The 23,822-nt window shown below is 49.4% G+C and overlaps 1 protein-coding gene across 31 annotated transcripts in view; it reads right to left on the reverse strand.

Moving 5' to 3' along the window:
* Window positions 1-23,822, reverse strand: part of OBSCN (obscurin, cytoskeletal calmodulin and titin-interacting RhoGEF) — a 320,581-nt gene that overhangs the window by 260,968 nt on the left and 35,791 nt on the right. For 27 of the 31 annotated variants that reach the window (XM_089776835.1, XM_089776834.1, XM_089776833.1 and 24 more), the window contains exons 5-17: window positions 20,569-20,871; window positions 18,661-18,927; window positions 17,176-17,451; window positions 13,334-13,606; window positions 8,948-9,223; window positions 7,655-7,930; window positions 6,618-6,893; window positions 5,694-5,969; window positions 4,472-4,747; window positions 3,661-3,936; window positions 2,876-3,151; window positions 2,065-2,340; window positions 1,280-1,555 (exon numbers count right to left, since the gene is read on the reverse strand). In XM_089776835.1, coding sequence (XP_089632961.1) covers window positions 1,280-1,555; window positions 2,065-2,340; window positions 2,876-3,151; window positions 3,661-3,936; window positions 4,472-4,747; window positions 5,694-5,969; window positions 6,618-6,893; window positions 7,655-7,930; window positions 8,948-9,223; window positions 13,334-13,606; window positions 17,176-17,451; window positions 18,661-18,927; window positions 20,569-20,871 — 3,603 coding nt within the window. The remainder of the gene's footprint in view (window positions 1-1,279; window positions 1,556-2,064; window positions 2,341-2,875; window positions 3,152-3,660; window positions 3,937-4,471; window positions 4,748-5,693; window positions 5,970-6,617; window positions 6,894-7,654; window positions 7,931-8,947; window positions 9,224-13,333; window positions 13,607-17,175; window positions 17,452-18,660; window positions 18,928-20,568; window positions 20,872-23,822) is intronic. The other 4 variants (XM_089776814.1, XM_089776815.1, XM_089776823.1 and 1 more) reach the window with 4 other exon arrangements.

A 23,822-nucleotide genomic window follows, 5' to 3' on the forward strand; every position in this document is an offset into this window, starting at 1 on the left:
GAGATACATAAAGTATTCCCCACACAATGCAAAGTTTATTACTGAGCTGTGCCCCACTTCATTGTAACTGTGAAATGGGCCCATTTGTTAAATTCCAGCCCCAGATACAATGGTTTTGCCACCGATCGGGCTGTTCGATGCTCTAGCATCCAGAAGAAATGCAAGGCTCCGGAAGAAATACGGGGCCTTCCACGTGTGACCCCTGCCTGCTTGGAGTGGCACTCTGTCCCCCTCTAGCGATCGATTAGTGACTACAGCCTTGGCTAGGACAGACGTGCCTTTTAGTGCAAGCAGAGGAGGCTCATTCACTTTACTGAAGAGGTCGTAGGTTTGATCCCTGAGCACGACGATGTGGGCAGTGCTAATGTACATTAATGAACACATGTGCATCTCATTTGGGAATACAGCTGCACTTGTCAATGTGCTGAATCGGTCAGACTGACTCTTAACCGCCCCTGTGCTAATGGCACTTCTGAATGAATAGGACGTTATATCTTCCCAACCTGACACTGTCTGTATTGTTGGATGATCTCAAAATCCAAGCACATGAATTCTGAGGTTTTCGTAAAATGCGGGCCTGATTTCTTTCCCACATGTGCCTGCCCAGCAAGAGGAATTCCTCTGAAAGCAGTGGAATTACAATGGTGTAAATCGGTATGAGTGAAAGCAAATTCACACCCCATGGTTAATAACTGGGCCTCCCGCTGTCTGCTGTGCCTTTTCTGACTTCGTGTCCATTCACAAAATACACCAAACTCATTTCAATTCCCCCCAAGAGCCAGCCCCTCTGCTGGTACACACGTACCTCCCCAGTCAGAGGTCAAGAGAGCACTGCGGATTTACACTGGCGAGGGACCTGACTGACAATGCAACTGGAGCAAACGAGCTTGTGTGGCATCTGCTTAAGCCACCAGCCACCCCGAATCCCCACATTCCCCCACCTGGGACTGCAGAGTGAGCACCCCCCTGTGAGCGCTGCAGTGGCATTAAGGAGAAGCCAGGCAGGCCCGGCGGGGCGCCATGCGAACGTTCCAGAACCCAACCTCATCTGCAAAATGTTCTGCTGCAGCTGCCACACACCTGCCCGCTACGAAGATTCAGGCCCCGCCCCATTTTACCTGCTTACTTCATATATCTGTGACAGTGCCCAAAATCTCTCCAGAGGCCCCGAGGACAGAGCCAAGGTGCCGGCAGCTCCAGAGATTCATTGAACTCTGGGGGGCTTTAATCACAAAGGGCAGCAGATCAGCCCATGAGTAGAAAGCAGGCAGACTCTCACCTGTGACAGAAAGCTTGAAGGCCAGTTTCTGGCCTGTAGCCTCACAGGTGTATTCTCCAGCATCCTTCTTCTCCACCTGCTCCACGACCAGATGCCGGGACTTGCCCTCTGACTCCACTTTGAATTTCTTGCTGGAGGTGATCAGTTTCCCGTCCTTGTACCACTTCACGTCTGTTTTGGCCTGGGCCACTTCGCAGATGAGGGCGGCGCTCTCTGTCAGCACGGCCTTGACCTCCCTCTGCACCTTCTCCTGGTTCGCAAACACCTCTGCAGGCTCTGCCGGGGGAAAGGAATGACATGGCAAACTCTGCCCCGATCCCCTGCTCTCAAGAGACACTTGCGGAGAAGGCAGGGAGCAGCTGACAGTCCTGCTTCCTGAGGGGTCATTGAGCTGCTCGTCTCCCCTTCTTTGCCTGATATGTCACCCTTAGCCACTGAGTTTGTGTGGCATCTGCTTCAGCCACCAGCCACCCCGAGAATCTCCACGTTCCCCCTCCTGGAACTGCAGTGGCTCACTGCAGAGTGAGCACTGCAGTGGCATTAAGGAGAAGCCAGGGAGGCTCGGGGGGATGCCATGCAGATGTTCTGAATCCCAACCTCGCCTGGAAAATGTTCTGCTGCTGCTGCCACACACTTGCCCACTGCAACGATTCTGGAATCTCTCCAGAGCCTCCTGCACACAGAGCCAAGGTGCCTGCAGCTCCAGAGATTCATTGAACTCTGGTGGGCTTTAACCACAAAGGGCAGCAGATCAGCCCATGAGTAGAAAGCAGGCAGACTCTCACCTGTGATAGAAAGCTTGAAGGCCAGTTTCTGGCCTGCAGTCTCACAGGTGTATTCTCCAGCATCCTTCTTCTCAACCTGCTCCACGACCAGACGCCGGGACCTGCCCTCAGACTCCACTTTGAATTTCTTGCTGGAGGTGATCAGTTTCCCGTCCTTGTACCACTTCACGTCTGTTTTGGCCTGGGCCACCTCGCAGCGGAGGGTGGCGCTCTCTGTCAGCACGGCCTTGACCTCCCTTTGCACCTTCTCCTGGTTCGCAAACACCTCCTCACCCTCTGCCAAGATAATGAATGACAGGGCTTAGACTCCCTCCCGGATGCGGTGTCATCCAGAGAATGGAGAAGGAGAAAGGGGAAGGGAGAAGCTGACAGTTCTGCACCTGAGGCAGCTTTCGCTGCATGTGTCCCACCTCTGCCGGACCTCTCCCAACCTCAGAGCAAATCCGCATGTAAACTCAGCTTTGAACTTGCTCCTTGGTAAGAAGCCACCCCCAATAAGAGGGTCTCCCACCTGCGTACTGTCTTTGTTTTACTTTGGTGTCCGTTCAGGAGATGACACCAAACTCATTTCAATTCCCTCACAGGGCCAGCCCCTCCGCTGGTGTACATCTGCATTGCCAGACAGAGGGCAAGGGAGCACCGGGGATTTACCCTAACGAGAGACGTGGGCCCCTCTGTCTTCACTTCAACTCTTCGGAATGAAACAGCAAATAAAATTCTGTCGTTTAATTTAATGCAAAATATTTGCAGGAGAAATACAAAATGGCAGGTCACAACAGTGAATACCAACGAGAGCACTTCTCTCTCTTACCTGTGATGATAACTCTGAAGCTCAATTTCTGGCCTGCAGCCTCACAGGTGTATTCTCCACTGTCCTTCTTCTCCACCTGCTCCACGACCAGACGCCGGGACCTGCCCTCTGACTCCACTTTGAATTTCTTGCTGGAGGTGATCAGTTTCCCGTCCTTGTACCACTTCACGTCTGTTTTGGCCTGGGCCACTTCGCAGATGAGGGCGGCGCTCTCTGTCAGCACGGCCTTGACCTCCCTCTGTACCTTCTCCTGGTTCGCAAACACCTCTGCAGGCTCTGCCGGGGGAAAGGAATGACATGGCAAACTCTGCCCCGATCCCCTGCTCTGAAGAGACACTTGCGGAGAAGGCAGGGAGCAGCTGACAGTCCTGCTTCCTGAGGGGTCATTGAGCTGCTCGTCTCCCCTTCTTTGCCTGATATGTCACCCTTAGCCACTGAGTTTGTGTGGCATCTGCTTCAGCCACCAGCCACCCCGAGAATCTCCACGTTCCCCCTCCTGGAACTGCAGTGGCTCACTGCAGAGTGAGCACTGCAGTGGCATTAAGGAGAAGCCAGGGAGGCTCGGGGGGATGCCATGCAGATGTTCTGAATCCCAACCTCGCCTGGAAAATGTTCTGCTGCTGCTGCCACACACTCGCCTGCTGCAACGATTCTGGAATCTCTCCAGAGCCTCCTGGACACAGAGCCAAGGTGCCTGCAGCTCCAGAGATTCATTGAACTCTGGGGGGCTTTAATCACAAAGGGCAGCAGATCAGCCCATGAGTAGAAAGCAGGCAGACTCTCACCTGTGATAGAAAGCTTGAAGGCCAGTTTCTGGCCTGTAGCCTCACAGGTGAATTCTCCAGCATCCTTCTTCTCAACCTGCTCCACGACCAGACGCCGGGACCTGCCCTCAGACTCCACTTTGAATTTCTTGCTGGAGGTGATCAGTTTCCCGTCCTTGTACCACTTCACGTCTGTTTTGGCCTGGGCCACCTCGCAGTGGAGGGTGGCGCTCTCTGTCAGCACGGCCTTGACCTCCCTTTGCACCTTCTCCTGGTTCGCAAACACCTCCTCACCCTCTGCCAAGATAATGAATGACAGGGCTTAAACTCCCTCCCGGATGCGGTGTCATCCAGAGAACGGAGAAGGAGAAAGGGGAAGGGAGAAGCTGACAGTTCTGCACCTGAGGCAGCTTTCGCTGCATGTATCCCACCTCTGCCGGACCTCTCCCAACCTCAGAGCAAATCCGCATGTAAACTCAGCTTTGAACTTGCTCCTTGGTAAGAAGCCACCCCCAATAAGAGGGTCTCCCACCTGCGTACTGTCTTTGTTTTACTTTGGTGTCCGTTCAGGAGATGACACCAAACTCATTTCAATTCCCTCACAGGGCCAGCCCCTCCGCTGGTGTACATCTGCATTGCCAGACAGAGGGCAAGGGAGCACTGGGGATTTACCCTAACGAGAGACGTGGGCCCCTCTGTCTTCACTTCAACTCTTCGGAATGAAACAGCAAATAAAATTCTGTCGTTTAATTTAATGCAAAATATTTGCAGGAGAAATACAAAATGGCAGGTCACAACAGTGAATGCCAACGAGAGCACTTCTCTCTCTTACCTGTGATGATAACTCTGAAGCTCAATTTCTGGCCTGCAGCCTCACAGGTGTATTCTCCAGCGTCCTTCTTCTCCACCTGCTCCACGACCAGACGCCGGGACTTGCCCTCTGACTGCACTTTGAATTTCTTGCTGGAGGTGATCAGTTTCCCGTCCTTGTACCACTTCACGTCTGTTTTGGCCTGGGCCACCTCACAGCGGAGGGTGGCGCTCTCTGTCAGCACGGCCTGGACCTCCCTCTGCACCTTCTCCTGGTTCGCAAACACCTCTGCAGGCTCTGCCGGGGGAAAGGAATGACATGGCACACTCTGCCCCAATCCCCTGTTCTCAAGAGACTCTTGCAGAGAAGGCAGGGAGCAGCTTTACAGTCCTGCTTCCTGAGGGGTCTGTGACGTAGTGGGGGTACTTGCTGGGCTGTGGAGACCCCTGCTGTCTGGAGCAAGACCCAGCAGGGAAAACCTCGCTAGGCAGAGGTAAGGCCAAACTTGTTGAGCCAGTGGCCAGACACCCCCCATGGAGAGGAACAAAGGAAGGTGGAATGCTGCCCTGACTGGGGGGCAGGGCTGGAAGGGAATTTAGTTAGTTACTGTGGGAGAGCATGGAGGAGACAGCCTAGGAGAAGGGGCTGGAGTTTAGGGGCCCAGTCTCCCCCATCTCAAGGGGGCCTGAGGCATCCTAGCCCAGCTCTGTGACCAGACTACATCTGTGCTGTGCTGTATCCTGGAGAGGCAATAAACTTCCTCTATTCCACCGGCTGGTGCAGTCTGTTTGTGCCATTTCGGGGTGCAGGAGACGGGGGACCCCAACGCGCCGTCACACGGTCATTGAGCTGCTCGTCTCCCCCGCTTTGCCTGATATGTCACCCTTATCCACTGAGTTTGTGTGGCATCTGCTTCAGCCACCAGCCACCCCGAGAATCTCCATGTTCCCCCGCCTTGAACTGCAGTGGCTCACTGCAGAGTGAGCACTGCAGTGGCATTAAGGAGAAGCCAAGCAGGCTCGGGGGGATGCCATGCAGATGTTCCGAATCCCAACCTTGCCTGGAAAATGTTCTGCTGCTGCTGCCACACACTCGCCCGCTGCAACGATTCTGGAATCTCTCCAGAGCCTCCTGGACACAGAGCCAAGGTGCCTGCAGCTCCAGAGATTCATTGAACTCTGGTGGGCTTTAATCACAAAGGGCAGCAGATCAGCCCATGAGTAGAAAGCAGGCAGACTCTCACCTGTGATAGAAAGCTTGAAGGCCAGTTTCTGGCCTGCAGCCTCACAGGTGTATTCTCCGGCGTCCTTCTTCTCCACCTGCTCCACGACCAGACGCCGGGACCTGCCCTCAGACTCCACTTTGAATTTCTTGCTGGAGGTGATCAGTTTCCCGTCCTTGTACCACTTCACGTCTGTTTTGGCCTGGGCCACTTCACAGCTGAGGGCAGCGCTCTCTGTCAGCACGGCCTTGACCTCTCTTTGCACCTTCTCCTGGTTCGCAAACACCTCCTCACCCTCTGCCAAGATAATGAATGACAGGGCTTAAACTCCCTCACAGATGTGGTGTCATCCAGAGAACGGAGAAGGAGAAAGGGGAAGGGAGAAGCTGACAGTTCTGCACCTGAGGCAGCTTTCATTGCATGTGTCTCACCTCTGCCGGACCTCTCCCAACCTCAGAGCAAATCCACATGTAACCTTAGTTATGGACCTGTAATAACCCCCTTCCCAAACCCCCACACGCAACCTCTCCTCATTCCTCTGGAGCAATCTCAGCTTCACATCTGAATTTATCACTTCAAGTCTCCCTGTAGCTTATCTGAGCTGAGATGTTGCTTGGAAAACTTTCCTCCCTCTCTGAGACCTGGCCTGGCCAGCATTTCTCAACTTTCCGTAGAGCTGTTATGTTTTTAACGTAAATGAAGGCACCGCAGAGAAGCCAGAATGTCTGAGCTGGATGCTCTGCAGATATTCTGTAGCCCAACCTAGTTTAGAAAATGTTCTGCTTCGGCTGTGACGTGCCTGCCCACTAAGAGCAGTCAGGTTCCTCCCCACGTCCGCTCCATTTTACCTATTTACTCTGCACATTTTTATCCACAATGTTGCAAAACCTGTAATTTTTTGAAAAGCCGTCTGCCCTCAGAGTGAAAGGCAGGATTTTCTCTCACCTGTGATGACTACCTTGAAGGCCAGTTTCTGGCCTGCAGCCTCACAGCTGTATTCTCCTGCATCCTTCTTCTCCACCTGCTCCACGGCCAGACGCCGGGACTTGCCCTCAGATGCCACTTTGAATTTCTTGCTGGAGGTGATCAGTTTCCCTTCCTTGTACCACTTCACTGCTGTCTCGGCCTGGGCCACCTCACAACTTAGTGTGGCGTTCTCCATGGGGGCCACCTTGACTTCCCGCTGCACCTTCTCCAGGTTTGCAAACACCTCCTCTCCCTCTGCAGGGGAGGGGAATGATAAGGGATGAAATGCGACCAAGGAACCCCAGAAAGAAAGGCAAGGAAAAGCTACTGTTGCTGAGGCAGAATTCATTTTGTGTCTCTCCCGCTTTACCTGACCCCAAAAAACGCAACAACAGGGACAATTTTGACCTTTATTGTGGAGCTTGTATGGCTTTTCCTTCACAATAAACAGACCCAAATCCCCCCATGCAAGATGTCAGGGCTGCTGGGAAGAGTAATCCCAAATCCAGACCTGAATGTATCAGTGCAGATTTATTTCACCAACATCTCACTACAAAACTTTCCTTCTTTGAAACCTGAAAGAGCCAACATTTCCATCCCTTTCAAGCAGCCCATTCACTCTAAAAAGTCATTGATTGTGTATCACTCATAAGGGAATAGCAGGACTTGATTTGCCTGTGCTCTGTGGATTTAAGAATGGCAGATCTGTGAATGTATTCTCAGGTGATAGTGGTTCTGACTGCAGCAACAGATCTGTGTGTACTCTGAAAGGACTCTGCAATGAGGTTTCTGTGAACTGGGTTTGAAACTCCAATTTTAAAACTGTCTCTGGGCCTGGCTCACAGGCCTGACTATTTGAATAGCCAATTATTCTAAATTTAACATCCCTATCACAGAACACTAGTATTGGAAGGGGCCTCGAAAGATCATCAAGTCCAGAACTCTGACCGCACAGCAGGACCAAGTACCGTCTAGATCATTCCTGATAGATGTCTTTATCACAGTATCTCTCTCACCTGTGACGACAAGTTTGAAGCTCAGTTTCTGGCCTGCAGCCTCACAGGTGTATTCTCCAGCATCCTTTTTCTCTACCTGCTCCACCACCAGATGCCGGGACCTGCCCTCAGACTCCACCTTGAAGTTCTTGCTAGAGGTGATCAGTTTCCCGTCCTTGTACCATTTGACGTCAGTCTTGGCCTGAGCCACCTCGCAGCTGAGGATGGCGTTCTCTGTCAGCATGGCCTTCACCTCCCTCTGCACCTTCTCCTGGTTTGTGAACACCTCTTCTGTCTCTGCAAGATGGAAATGCAGTCATGTGTCCTTATCACATTCAGTCTCTTATCACAGGCCTTACATAATGCTCCCCATATCACTCCAATGCAATGTTTCTACTTGCCGAAGGATCAACGCTCTAGTGTTCGATCCTCCAGGCTTTGATTTAGCAGGTCTAGTAAAGACCTGCTAAATCAAACATTGAGCCCCCCTGCTTTGATCCCAGGATGCCTTGCTTTTGCAAGGAGTAAGGGAAGTCGACGAACCCATCAACCTCCCACTGTGGTGCCACCCTAGAAAATTGGTGTAAAGTCCGTCGACTCCAGCTATGAAATTCATGTAGCTAGAGTTGTGTATCTTGCATCGTTTTTTTCCGCCAGTGCAGACCTGGCCTTAGTTAGCACTTCTGGAAAGTTAAAAGCTGTATCCTCTCAACAGCCCTCCAAAATACAGACATTAGCAGGTTTGCTATGGCGCTGGGCCCTACAATCAGAAGGGACCCACAGTCCTTCCCCCTACACATATAGGGCAAGCCAGGTGGGTGCCAGATGCTGGCATTCAGGCTGGGTGGGAGGTTGTACACGGCAGCCACCCACACCCCGGCACTCTGGGCTCAGCAAAGCAACAGGAGGAAGACATGGCTCAGAATGAACACGCATGAGATGACTCCTCACTAGAGTAGAACCTCAGAATTATGAAGAGACGGTTCTTCGCCCCGTGTAGTATCTGAGCTTTTTTGAGATGTGTCCTCCTTCACTTCAGGTTTAGGTGCATCCCGGCAATGTTGATGGGAGATTTTTGGAAGCAGTGCCTGCTCTGGGCACACATGCCCAGTAGCTATCTGACGATACCATTGACACTTCACCTAGCACTCCCATGGCTCCACTCCCTCCCTATGGGGATGGTGGGGAAACTTGAAACAAGGGATGTTGTTTCTTGATTTGACCGTCCCTTTTAGTGTAGGCCTGGTCTTGGATGCAAGATGCTACCCAGGATAAAGTATTCGAAGGCCCTTGAGAGTTTATGCAGCTGCTCACCTTTGACTTGGACTTGGAATGTTACTTTGTCATCCTTTGTTTCACAGGTGTAGCTCCCTTGGTCATGTCGTGTCACGTTCTTGATGATAAGCTTTCGGTCTGTTCCCTGAGCGATGACTACCGTCCTCTGGTCCTGCTTAACCTCAGTTTGATCCTTCTTCCACACCACCGCCCCGCTTGCCACCGACACCGCACACGCCAGCGCTAGACTCTCCGAAGGGCCGATGGAAATTTCTGGCGTTGCTTTCGGCTTGTTGACAAACTTAACAACTTCATCTAAAAAGAAAGAAAAGCAGTGTGTGCCCCCATTAACCTAGAGCAAGGCTACTCAACATGCGGCTCATGGGCCACATGTGGCTTGTGGCCCATTTGTTTGTGGTCCATGGGTGGGAGCCAAAACATAAAAGCAGTCAATATAATGGTCTTCTGTTCATATGTGTTTTAGCAGTTCAATTCCTGGACCATCATTGCTCATTACAAGTGCTATCATATGGGTGGAAATCAGGTAAATATTGCATTTTATTAATATCAGCAGAACTGACTTAAATGGGGCCTGTGGGTGGTGTAGTCTTGCCTTAATGTTTGTATTCGCGCCTGTCAGTGTGAAAGACGCTATTTGCATATATTTGCATGTATATGCAACCACAATTAAGTTGCAGCCCTCAGCATGTGCTGTATCATTGTGGTCTCCGGGGCTTCCAAAGTTGAGTAGCCCTGACCTAGAACAACATAACCATGATCCAGTTACATGCTGGCATTTCAGTGTGAGATCTTGTCTTCACTTACCCAGAGATCAGCACTCCGGGGATCCATCTCTTGGGGTTCAGTTTAGTGGGTCTAGTATAAATCAACCGCTGATAATGCCCCCATCAACTCTGGTACTCCACCAGGCAGAGAGGAGTAAGGGAAGTCAATGGGAGAGTTTCTCCCATCTACCTAACAGAGCAGGGACACTGCAAAAATTTGACCTAAGATAGGTCGACTCCAGCTATGCTAGTCTCCTAGCTGGAGTTGTGTATCTTAGGCTGACTTTCTCTGGTAGCGCAGACCTGGTCTTAGTGACCTTCAGAGCTCCATCTATGGAAGCATGTATTTGTGTAACATGCTTGAGTTTCATTCCCCTCTAGTAACAGGTTCATGGACAATAACAGCAAACGGTAGCTACCCACTAGTGGAATTTCTCCTGCAGTTCATCTGGTTGAAGTCTGTGCTAAAGGTCCAAATTCAAGCCCTTCTGATGACCCTCCAAGGAGTTACTAAAAATGGATCTCCCAGCTTCATGTTTCAGCCTCATGCAGGAAGGATGCGTATGGTTACCGAGTGTAACGACAACATGGTTGTCACTAAGGGATTTGCATATGAGTGTAGCTGAGGAAAAACATCCATAGGAATGTCATATGTAAGACACAGGAAGTCATTGAAAGAGTCCTTCTACTTGGCACAGCCTCAGCTGGAGTCCTCTCTCCAGTTCTGGGCACTGGACTTTAGGAAAGACATGAATTAGCAAGAGAGGGAGAGGTCAGAAAAGCAAAACAGAATTGACAAAAGCTATAGAACACCTGACCTATAAGGAGAGATTTAAAGAAGGGATATTGAGCAGGGGTAAATTCCGGCCTGTGGTCCCTAACAGGCTCCCACCTCCATGTTTACCTGCACCTCAGCAAGTATCAAAGGATTGCAGCTCTGGTTGGCCACAAATCACCATTCACAGCCAACACGAGCAGCGTCCCAGTCCGCGGCCCTTCCTGCCGCTTGCATTGGCCGCAAACAGCTATTCATGGCCAGCCAGAGCTGCGATCCTCCTATACCTGCTGAGGTGCAGGTAAACATAGTGGTGGTGGCCTACCAGGGAGTAACCTTGTGGGCTGCAGGTTTTTTTATTGCCCACTCCTGATATGGAGGCCACAGAGATGATAAGAGCCTACCGCTGCATGCACTTCATAGCGTTTTCATTGATCTCAAATCATAGCGGCTCAGAGGTTGGCACTGAAGATTCATACTCTGCTACTGATCCAGGCTGAGGGTTACTACAATGACAGCTGTGGGTTTTGGTGGGGGGGGGTTCCCCTAGAATGTGTTTACAAAGATTAAAGTGAAGATGGCATAAGCTGTATGAAGATACGCAGCTGTATGAAGATACGCATCTCATAAATTAATCTGGGAAATCCACATGTCTGACACACTCTACCACTCATGCTAACAGGCAACACAATGAGGGCAACACGTATTTCAGACCATGCACTCGATCAAAGCCAGCCTGCTGAAGAGTAAGTTGATTTGCCATCAGCGATAAGTAACCTTAGTTTAACACTGTGTATTAGTCTACAGCACCTGTTGCATTTGATCGCCAAGAATCCCAAGGACAACTAGTACGATACAGCCATGCCAACCACTTTTTTGGCACCAAGGAACAAACATTTCTGTTAAAACGTATCCACCTGTAGGAGGAATCTATCTCGCAAGAATTATTTGACTATAGAATAATAGTCTCATCAGAGTCCTGGCATTATAGATTTACGGGGAACATTCACTCCCACTAAGGTAGCTTATTGCCCAGTCTTTATTCCAGCCCCTCCCCTACGGTGCTTCTGATTAGCACTCTGGACATTTTTTTTACTACGAAACATGAAACCAAATGAAACGTGGCTGGTCCAGGGTTTTCTCAGCAGCGAGAAATTGAGACCTTGTTTGCCAAGAAGTTCACTTGGGTTCACAAACCTTTTGGCAAATAGGAGTCTGGTTCGCTTGAGTCTGGGTGGGCGAGATTCTGTGGCCTGCACTGTGCAGGGGGTCAGACTAGATGATCATAATGGTCCCTTCTGACCTTAAAGTCTATGAGTCTATGAGTCTATGAGACTATGATTTCCAATAGAAACAACGTGAAATTCAGTCGTTTTGACTCAGGATCAAATGAAACTCAGTAGCTTCATGTTTTGAGATTCTGGAACCTTTTGAAGATGAAGCTCAAAGCAAAAGCCAGAGAACCAAATCCAGACTCCCCCACCAATCCATGTGAGTGGAGTCATCTGGATTTCACAGAGCATTTTTATATCTTCCCCACAGCCTCAACACCATTAATTCTGAACCTAAGAGTAGCCATACTGGGTCAGACCAAAGGTGACCTGTCTTTCCACAGTGGCCAATGCCGGATGCCCCAGAGGGAATGAACAAAACAGGGAACCACCAAGTGATCCCTCCTTTGTCCAGCTCTGGATTGAATCACATCAGTTCTAGGACTCCTCCCTACTTGGCTTCAGGGCATGCACTTTACTGTGGAGACAGATCCAGGGATCTCAGCGACTGACTCACATTCAGAGATCACAGACGTTCTGCTGGAAGCCCAGGACTGTTCACCTCAAGAGTTTACTAGGCCGAGGACTTTCTCGGAAGGCACCCCAGACTTTCAAACCCCCTCTCATGCCGGAGGGGTCGAAGGGAGTGTAAATTGTGAGGCAAGGGCCAGATCCAACCTGGGGAAAGTTTGGGGTGTTGGGGCTGTGGTTTTGGCTTTTGGCTTGTGGTTTGGTCTCTAGTCATTCTGGCTGTGTCCAGACTCAGGGGGTTTTTCGGAAAAAGTAGCCTTTTTCCGAAAAAACTTCACCTGCGTCTAGACTGCAGAAATTAAATCGAAAGAACGTGGCTTTTCTTTCGACAGCGGTAAACCTCATTTCACGAGGAAGAACGCCTTCTTTCGAAAGTGCTCTTTCAAAAGAAGGCGTTCTTGAATGTAAATAGGGCTTCTTCGAAAGAGAGCATCCAGACTCACTGGGTGCTTTCTTTCGAAAAAGCGGCTTGCTTTTTCGAAAGTTCCACGTGCAGTCTAGACGCTCTCTTTCGAAAGAGGCTCTTTTGAAAGTATCTTTCGAAAGAGCCTCTTTCGAAAGAAGCCTGCAGTCTAGACATAGCCTCTGTGAGTGACCTGAATAGCACTATTATTGTCGCTTACGTGGGTTGCCGATGTGACTAGAGATCGGGACCTCGCTGTGCGAGGCGCTGTATATGCATCAGCATGGCAGCCGCTGTCCCACAGAGCATGCAAGCAAAATGAAAAAGTCCTGTGCGGTGAGGCAGGACTTCAGTGCCTAATATAACACCGATGGGAGTGTGGGCAAAGGGGGCAACTACCCCTGTTCAAAAGGCTCCGGGGTTCCCAGTCACCACTGCTCGTAGCCAGCACCCTGGGCTATTAAACTGCCACCGGAGCCTTGCATGGTGCACTCCAGGCGGTGCTGAGGGCTGCAGGGAGAGGCATGGCATTCTCCGGGCAGTGGTGAGGGTTGAGGGGAGGGGCAAAGCGCACTCCAGACCCCCCCCTTTGCCCAGGGGCCTGGCAAGTCTGTCGGCCCCCCTGCTTAAGCCCTGCTCACACTTGCCTCAAGAACTCACCTGAGACCTTTAAACTGAACACTAGCGTGTCCTCTCCAGCTTTGCACGTGTACGTTCCCTCATCCTCTTTCGTTACAGCTGAGGCGACAAGCTTGTGCAGCTTCCCGTTATCCTCCAGGGTGAATTTCTTTGTGCGCCTGATTTCTTTGCCTTCTTTGTACCACTGCACCGTGGTGTCGGCTTCCGAGGTCTCCGAAACAAACTCAGCCTGTTTTCCAGCCACGGCAGTGATAACCCCAGCAGCGCGCTCTTTGTTGGTGAAGTGCACGGGTGCTGAAACAAAACGGCCAATGGCGCCAGTCAGGAACTGTGTCCACGCTGTCAGGTCATATAGCCAGGCAGCCAGCTACGTAGACTTTAATTAGGACTCACAAAATCATAGAAAAGTAACACTGGGAGGGAGGTCGAGGGCAAGCAGTTCTGCTAAGTCAAGTGGTCCGCTCACAGGAAAGAAAACAATTTCCATGAGTAAAGGCTGCCTTAGAATGTACTCTGCATTTGGGTCTGTGACTAAGAATTTCATATTTTAACAGTGGGCGGTTTTCAGTTATCGTCCAAGATGCCGACTTAATGAGGCAGGTAGGGGGGGCCCACAGCTTCCGTGGCCCCCTAAGCAAGGTGTGTGTGTGGGGGGAGGGCAGTTCCACTTGTCAGAAGGGGCAGGGCCTGAGGCAGAAGGGACGGGGCTGGGGCAGCCAGCCCTCCATGCCGCGGAGCTGGGCCTTCCCCACACCCTTTAGAGCCCCACAGAGCAGTGCTCCTATGTTCCCATGGTGATTTAAAGGGCCCAGGGCAGCAGCTGCAGTGGCCAGAAGCCTAGGGCCCCTTAGAATCGCCAGACACCAGGCCAACTGCCCTCTTTGCCCCACCCCACCAGCAAGCCTAGAGGCAGGAAGGAAAGAATGGAAGAAAGTGAGAATGAGCAAATATTAGGGAAAACATGGGGGCTTGTTAAATCACTGTATTTATCCGTCGGGGGGTAGCTATGTTAGTCTATCTGCACAAGCAACGAGGAGTCCTGTGGCACCTTAGAGACTAACAGATTTATTAGGACATGGGCTTTTGTGTGCAAAAACCCACTTTATCAGATTTTTGCCCATGAAAGATTATGCCCAAATAAATCCATCAGGGTATGTCTACACTGGCCCCCTATTTCGAATTAGGGAGGCTAATGTAGGCATTCGAAGTTGCAAATGAAGCCTGGGATTTAAATATCCCGCGCTTCATTTACATCTTCCCATCCGGGTGCCATTTTTAAATCCGGGTGCCATTTTAAAACTAAGGACTTAGTTCGAATTAACGTTTAACTGCCGCGTGTAGCCGCGGGCAGTTAGTTTGGACTAGGGGGATTTAAAAATGGCGCCCAGATGGGAAGATGCAAATAAAGCCTGGGATATTTAAATCCCGGGTTTCATTTGCAACTTCGAATGCCTACATTAGCCTTCCTAGTTCGAATTAGAGGGCTAGTGTAGACATACCCTCAGTCTTTAAGGTGACACAAAACTCTTTATTGTATTTATCTAGGCAGCAAATAATTGAACCTTATAAAATATTTAAATGTAATCTGGATAATTTGAGTTGTACTGCACTATAAAGTCTACAGAATTGCAAATGCATTCTAAAAATGAACAGATATTCTCTACAGGAAACTAATCAGAGCACAAAAAAATTAAAATAAGTCAGTGTTATACTAATTTGTAGACGAATAATCAATTTACCAGTATAATCACACTCATTCAAGGTATAAATCCAAATACACAACAGTAGCAATACTCAAAATATGTGCTTGAAGACAAAATACCAATTATTCTGATGAATGGAATTTTTTCCCTAACATTCTGCCATGTCATTTTAAAAAGTAGAGCAAAAGTTTCACTTTGCTTGTTGCTCTGGTGTGAGCAAAGCTCCTATGACAGGAGTATACCTACGTATGGTTTTACCCTTAATTTAAATAAAAATATATCTAATATATTTAAATTAAAAAATATTTCAACAACTTTTATCCAGTTGCTGTGCTGTTATATGCAGGGAAACCAGCATCAAACTGCTGAGCACTGAAGAGCTTGATACACTGTAAATACTGTAAATTCAACCCTCTTTTTACAACGCTGCCAAACTACTTTTTTTTAAAATCTTTTAAATCTTTAATCATCATTCTAATAGCGATGAGTGTGCAGAACTTCTTTCATCACCACTCTACCATCACCACAGAAACCCAAACTCTACCATGTAGGTTACTAAACATCCCTGCTGAAAATAGCTAGAGACCCTTTCGATCTCAATCTGGAAGCCAACCTGCTGAGGTCAGGTCTACACTGGCGGAGAAAATTGATGCAGTATATGTAATTCCAGCTATCTCATCGACTTCCCTTACTCGCAACAGTGAGGTGTACCATGGTCAACAGGGGCACCCTCAGCATTTGATTTACTGGGTTTTTACTAGACCCACTAAATCGAACCCTGGAAGATTGATCGCCGGAGCATTGACCCTCTGGTATGTGGAGACAAGGCCTCGGAGTGCAACTTCCAATTACTCCCCATAGGGCTGAGGCTTGGAAGGAAATTTTAATGCTGCTGTCAGTTACATCTAATAGGAATTTTCCTTTGGCTCAAGGAGTAGAGTGGATGCTTTGTGATCGGGGCAGCCTAGTAGTAAGGAGGGATTCCAGATAGAAACAATCTAAAAAACTTGATGAAAAAATGATGAAAATTTGGTTCATGAGGATTTCTCCTGTCGTAGCATTAAAAATCCCTAACTAAGATAAAAAAAACACCCTAACTACGGAACTGCACAGAGAAGTAAAACGCAATCTGTGTCCCAAAGGATTTAGACTTCACACAACAGCTGACTAAACAAGCAAATGGGGGAATGGCCGAGACAGGTGTGGGGGTATTCTGGACACTCTGGTTTTTCTTACAGTCACTAGCTTCTGGTGTAAAGATTGTGCTGGCTAACAAATAGAATAATTACAGCAACCTAACAGATGCTGAAGAGGACATATTTGCAGCTAAAGCATAAACACAGCAGGACTAACTCCCTCTAACAGCACCAGAAACGTCAACACAGCTTTTTCATTTAAGAGCTACATGCCAGCAAAAGCATTTGTGGATGTCTGCCAACTACTCCAGCCTTAGGATTCTATGACTCTATGACCACCCTTGACAGGTGTCTATCCAACCTGTTCTTAAATATCTCCAGGAATGGAGATTCTACAACCCCCCTGGGCAATTTATTCCAGTGTTTCACCACCCTGGTAGGAAGTTTTTCCTAATGTCCAACCTAAACCTCCCTTGCTGCAAGTTAAGCCCATTGCTTCTTGTCCTATCCTCAGAGGTTGAGAACAATTTTTTCCCTCCCCCTTGTAACACTCCGAGCATCTACACAGCAATTGCGTCACCACTCAGCCTGAGGCCCTGAGCTAGACTCAGCTGACACAGACCAGCTGTGGGTGATTTTCAGTAGCGGAGACATACCCTAAGTGACTTGACCAAGGTCACACAGTGAGTCTGTGCCCCTGGTGGAAATAGAAGCTCTGTCGCCTGCCTACCTGGATGGTTTCCTAGCCACAAGACCATCTTTCCTTTTCCTACCTCCCAAGTTCACTGCACTACACCTTGTTGCAGCTGACGTGGTCATCTGGGCATGAAACAGGATGGACAACATGGCAGGGCTTCTACTACAGACAGAGCACAGGGTCTGCTATCAGCTTCGAAATTTTCCTCCCCTCGTGCGCACCACCATTCTGCAGTGAGGTACTGCCGCTTCCATGGAACCGCAGTGCCAGGAGCTCCCTTTCTGTCACATAAAGACCCCACTGGCTGGAGACTGCAGAGTCACCCACCTTTCACTGAGAGCTGATAGACTATTTCATCCCCTTCGCAGACACAGGTATAAAGGCCAGCGTCCTCTGCCGTGACGTTGTGAATTTTCAGGATGCGTTTCCTCTCCGTGGTTTTCAATTCGTATTTTGGACTGGCCTGGATTTCCTTCCCATTTTTCAACCACCTCACAGCTGCAGCCGGGTCTGAAAGTTCAGCCCAAAGTTGTGCCTCCTCCCGCAGCCGAACGGAGACCTTTTCAATAGCTCCACTCTTGTTGGTGAATCTTGCTGCAGCAGCTGGAAGGCATGGAGAGAGAGGGAGAGGGAGAGGGAGAGGGAGAGGGAGAGGGAGAGGGAGAAAGAAAGAAAGAAAGAAAGAAAGAAAGAAAGAAAGAAAGAAAGAAAGAAAGAAAGAAAGAAAGAAAGAAAGAAAGAAAGAAAGAAAGAAAGAAAGAAAGAAAGAAATTATACTGTCTCACATATCATATCCATCAACATTAGGTTGCAAGTTCCTCACAGAAGGAACTTTGGTCTATAGCTTAGGGTACGTCTAGACTACATGGCTCCGTCAACGGAGCCATGTAAACTAGTTTACCAGGCATAGGCAAAGAAGCAGGGATTTAAATAATCCCCGCTTCATTAAAATAAAAATGGCCGCCACGCTGGGCCGACGATCAGTTGATCTGTCACAGCGCGGTAGTCTAGATGCGGTGCGGTTGACAAGAGAAGCCTTTGTCAATTGCTCCGGTATATCTCGTGAAACCCTTCTTTCGAAATTACCCTTATTCCTTATAAAATGAGGTTTAATGGTAATTTCGAAAGAAGGGTTTTCTTTCAAAATAACCGCATCTAGACAGCATTTCTGTTTTCAAAATAGGGTATTTCAAAATAGCGCCCGGACGCGATTATGCAAATGAAGTGCGGGAAATTCAAATCCACGCTTCATTTGCAATTTCGTTTGTCTGCACTTGCATTCCTCTCTCGAAAGAGGAATGCAGTGTAGACATACCCTGACTGTTCTCCTACTCCTCAGGCCATGCCAGTGGAGTCAATGAGGCTGCTTAAGAAGTGGGATACTACTCAGGTATCAGAATCCAACCCTGGGAGCTTACGTCACTTGTCTGAGCTCGCACATCAAATCAGTAACAAAACTAGCTCCAACACTCATGCTCCTTTCTAACCCCTAGACCATTCTGCTTCTTTTGGCTGAAGGGAGAAATGACTGAGATCTGAGCCCTGGTTTACACTGGAGGGGAAGGTTGATTAAAGATATGCAACTCCAGCTATGTTAATTGTTAATCCTCCACGCAGCGGGAGGTCGACAGGAGCAAACGCTCCCATCAGCTTCCCTTACTCCTTGCAAGGAGCAGGAGCATTGGCCCTGACTGGCGCGCCCTCTGAATTTGATTTAGCATGTCTTCACTAGACCTACTAAATTGAACCTTGGAAAATCGATCATGGAAGCGTTGATCTTCCCTGTGGTGTAGACATGCCCCAAGTAACTACCTTTAACTCTCATCTTGGTACTGGTTTCAGCATTCTTGGCGACAAATTTCACCTCTGCGCCATCGTCACTCTTGGTGACATTTTTTATGGTGAGGATGTGGGTGGTTTTGCTTCTCTGTATGACGTAGATTTCATTACTCTGTAAGGCTTTGCCATTAAGGTACCAGGTTCCAGAACAAGTGGTTGTGAGGTCAACAATAAAAGTTGCATCACCTCCTTCTGTAGCTTCAACATCAGTCAAGGGAGTTTTCACAGCCAAGATTGGTTCTGTCATGGAAGAGCAAAAGGTAATTCTGTAACTAGAGGGCACTGGGAAGGGTCGTCTCCTAGGCTCAGAACTCTCAGGGGGAGAAAAGGGAAACGGAAGATGAGAGATCAAAACCCTGCAAATATTGGAACTCAACTGAATGGACATTTTCTCTATCAAAGGACTGCAGAATTTGACTTCTACAGCAACTGGGTGACTGGTCAGTCGTGGTGGGGTATTGAGTTTGTTCCTGCCAGGGGACAATGGAGGGCATATTTTACTTTCATAACCCACCAAATCATAAACCAATAACAAGAGCCACCTTGGCACCTCACACAAATACGGCCCTTCTTTCAAAATTACCCTTATTCCTTTTAAAATGAGGTTTAAGGATAATTTTGAAAGAAGGGTTTTCTTTCAAAATAACTGGGTCTAGACAGCGTTTCTTTTTTCGAAATAGGGTATTTCAAAATAGCGCCTGGACGTGATTATGCAAATGACGCGCGGGAAATTCAATACAATAAATCAAAGACAGAAACAGCAACCGAGAACCCAGCAGCCCAGAAATAAAACAAAATCCCCCCATTTCTCTATCCCATTGTGGGGTTAAAAGGTAACTGAGTGGAAACCGGAGTGCAAGGGAGCCTGATCTCATCTTCATGGGTACATCTAGACTACAGGCTTTTGTCGACAGAGGCTTTGTCGACAGATACTGTTGGCAAAGCTTCTGTCGACAAAGAGCGTCTAGACTACATCTAGTTCTGTTGATAAAGCAAGCCGCTTTGTCGACATGAGAGTGTAGATGCAAAGGACAGTGTAAATGCAATAATGCCTTCTGTTGACAGAACTCTGTTGACAAAAGGCGTTATTCCTCGTAGAATGAGGTTTACAGCCGTCGACAAAACTGCCGAGTTCTGGCGACGTTATGTCAACAGAACTTGGCGGTAGTGTAGATGTAGGTATAGTTTTGTCGACAAAAGTCCACTTTTGTCGCCAAAACCCTGTAGTCTAGACACACCCCATGAGTATGGCTGCACAGAAATACCATCTAACAGCGCGGCTGAAGTCAAAGACAGGAGCTCAGGGCTGGCCGGCTCATTGACCTGTTCAAGGGTTGCTTTAAGGGCTGGAGAACCTTGTTTGGGTCGGGAGCCACTGACCCACAGAAAAACCAGTCGGGGCCGCACACAAGTGAGAAGCAAAACGAAAAAAAATCCTCACTGACAAGGCCCCTGACTGAGAAGGGGAAAGACACTCCCCACATTTCCCTCACACACCAGAGCCTAGGAGGTCGCAGGCTCATAGGTTAAGTGTGCTCCTGCTCCGTGGTGGAGGAGCTGGAGCCTAGCCCGGGCTCCCCAGTACTTGGGGTGGGGGAGCCCTGAGCCTCGGGGGCTGGATCCAGGCAAGTCAGAGGCCACATCCAGCCCCCGGGCCTTATGTTCTCCACCCACCCTTTGAGACCATGTCTTCAGATGCAGCTCTGCATTCCTGCGAGTAAGGACTTGAGATTCAAAGCAGAGCTCTCTGCTTCTAGCACTTAACCTTACAGAAGCCCACACATGCCACCCTGGAGCATTGCTTTGCTGTGCCCACTTCACGATCACGGCCATATCATTAGTCAACAGAGTAGCCTGAATCCCTTTGTTTGGGTGGCTCACCGAGGTGCAGGGTCCCTGGGAACTCTAGGTAAGCGCTCTGACCGTAGCTGTTGACAGCGGAAACTCGGAACTGGTAGTCTGCCTCTTCGGCCAGGTCGCTCACTGTGAACTCTGGGGTGGGGATGTGAGACTGGTGGCATCTCGTCCAGGTAAAGCCGGTCAATTTCTTACGTTCCACCTGGTAACCATCGATGGGGATGAAACGCTCCATTCTGGGAGGGGACCAGGCCAGCGTCACGGAGGTTTCTGTTTTATTTTTCACCACGGGGTCGAACGGGGGATCCGAGGGGGGTTTTCTGGGAGCTGAAGGGTGATAAAAACAGAGAGAACCACATTTGGGAATGAAAATACCACAGCGCGTAACAGACCCACTAGCACCTGCGAGCAAGGGGGCTCAGGAATGTGATTCGCATGAATTCTCCTCTGATGAGTCAGTCCAGTGGAATGGTTCAGACCGTATTACTCTGAGAGGGACAAGCAAGGAGTTTGAAGAATAATACGTCCTCAAGCAGTGCTGTTCCCTGCCTCCACATGCGCACACAATGCTAGCGCCTCCCTAGACAAACACAGAGATCTATGGCCCCGCACAAGGGTTGTGACCGTTAACACATACACAGCAAACGCAAAACAGCCCTCGGCACCCCCAGAGGACGGACACCTCTAACACACACAGCCGTTGGCCCCGCACGTGCAATACCAATGATCCCTAGAAATACACACATCTTTCACCGTCTGCTTCCCGCGCCCCACCATGCAGCCCCCTCAAACACTCACAGTTCCATGACGCCCACCAATCGCACCCTTTTTCTCTCCCCCATGCAAAATATCACAGACCCAACACACCCTCTACGGCTTCCATTCCCCACAAACAACCTCTGGCCTTTCCACGTCTGCACACAAATTACCATTGATCCTCTACACACCACACCGATACTTACGGTATCACAGGCTTAGATGCAGCTGCTTTCCCTTATTTTATTCCATTCGCACTCGGCAAGAATAGCGGATCACCTGTGCAGTGTCACTATCCACCAGGGATGTAACGGTAGAACGGTTTAAACGGTTAACCAATAAGCATGAACTTGTTGGTTACCATAATGGTTACACATGGCTCCCTGCCCGGCTCCTGGAGAGCCAGCTGCCACTCCACACTGCTGCCTCTGTATCAGAGCTTGTAGGGCAGCACCTGGAGGTGGAGGCAGGACCAGGAGCTGGATTAAAAGCTGGCCCCCGGCATGCACAAGCTCCCGGGGAGCCAGCTGCTGCCCTACGCTGCAGGCTCTGCAGTATAAAGTTTATACTGCACAGCCTGCAGTGCAGCCAGCTCCCCGGGAGTGGGACTGGCATCCAGCAATCAGCTCCCGGCCCTCACTGGCCACCAACTCTCCCAGATAGCTGGCTACTCTGCAGGCTCTGCAGTGTAAGCTTTATACGCTGAGCCAGCAGCATGTAACTGTGTAAGCACTGAGATGTTCAGAGTTATACAGTTACCTCCTTAACCGCTTTTTAACATCCCTCCTACCCATAGTTGCCTTACTGAGATGCACCTTACTTGTGATTCTTCTCAAGGCTGAGCATTGCTTATAGCAGACCCTTCTTCCAACTCTCCCCTCCCTATGTTTATGCAAGAACTAAGGATCACTAAATGAAATGATCGGGTAGCAGGTTTAAAACAAACAAAAGGAAGTTTTCCTTCACACAACACACACTCAACCTATGGAACTCCTTGCCGGAGGATGTTGTAAAGAACAGGACTTTATCGGGATTAAAAAAAAAACTAGATCGGTATTGACAGAGCTCATCTCCATTAATTTATTAGGGTAGCGGTGGTGTCCCTTGCCTCTGCTTTTCAGAGGCTGTAAATGGGTGACAGGGGAGTGATCAAGTGATGATTACTTGTTCTGTTCATTCCTTCTGGGGCACCTGGCGCTGGCCACTGTCAGCAGACAGGACACTGGGCTAGATGGACCTTTGGTCTGACCCAGTGTGGTCATTCTCATATAATCCCTTTAAAGGAGCAGACAGCTATATGTACAATACTACCAGATGGCTGCTGAGAAAGCCAGGCAACTCCAAAGATTCCTTCGCTGAAGGTGCATGGGACATTGTACAAACATACAAGTTGCACCTGAGGAGCTCCCTAACATAAGCTCCTTGAAATGTGCTGTTCATAATCCACCATGCCGAATACAGCCAACCCAACTCCATTGTATGGAGTCCAGGCAATGTCGTTTCATGGACACTTTGCTGTATTCATCAGTACTACCATTAGAATGACCCCTGAAGGGTAGTCAAAACGCTACAAGCCAGTTTCCCCACTCTACTTTATGGGTTTAAATCTAGAGTTATACCAGCAACATCCCCACAATTGCTCTGGACATATAGCGCCTCTGAGCTAGATGGACCATTGGTTTGACTCAGCAGGGCCATCCTTACATTCTGAGGTTCACTCTAATCTATTTATTTTAGACAGGCGCATCTATCTGTCTGTCTGTGAATCTCTTCAAGAACTCCTTCTAAACAGCAAGAGCTAGGACCACCAAATTTGGTAGGCAGCTTCCTCTTCTCATCATTGAAAACAAGGTCAGGGTTTGGTCATGCCAGGAAAATAGGAAGTGTGGAGAACTGGGACTGTTTTCCAGAACATGGAAAGGGAGGGGCAGAGAGAGGAGGGACGTGATACTCACAGTCACCACTGGGGGCAGCGAACACAGGGAACAGCTGCACTGCAGAGTGACCTCTACAGTGACCACTACAGGCAGACACACCACCAAGAGAATGGCCAGATGGGGCTGGGACTCACCATCTTGCCTGCCACCAGATTGGGTAAGTGCCCCCAGCCCCCTGCCTGGGAGAAAGCCCCTGTCACCTTGGGAGGAGGTCACCTTGGGAAGAGGAATGAGGGAAGGAGAAAGCCCCCCCACTGGCTCCCCTTCCCTGGGAGGGAGGAGACCGGAAGGAGCTGGAGAAAAACAACCCTGGAAGGGGGAGAGAGAAAGCCCCTGATGGACCCCACAGTCTGGGAGGGGCTAGGGAGGAAGCCCCCTCCCCTGAAGGATCCATGCAACATTGGGCAAGTCTTCTAGTCTACTGTAGAACAGAGAGAGTTTGTCTGACTGTGAGCCTGTCTGTCTGTCCAAGAACTCCTCCTACAGGGTAAGAGCTATTTAATTTAATAATGGAGATTGCCTATCTCCTAGAGCTGGAAGGGACCTTGACCTTGAAAGGTCATCAAGTCCAGTCCCCTGCCTTCA

The sequence above is a fragment of the Pelodiscus sinensis genome, chromosome 2, assembly GCF_052426305.1.
Source record: "Pelodiscus sinensis isolate ZL-2025 chromosome 2, ASM5242630v1, whole genome shotgun sequence".
NCBI lineage: Eukaryota > Metazoa > Chordata > Testudines > Trionychidae > Pelodiscus > Pelodiscus sinensis.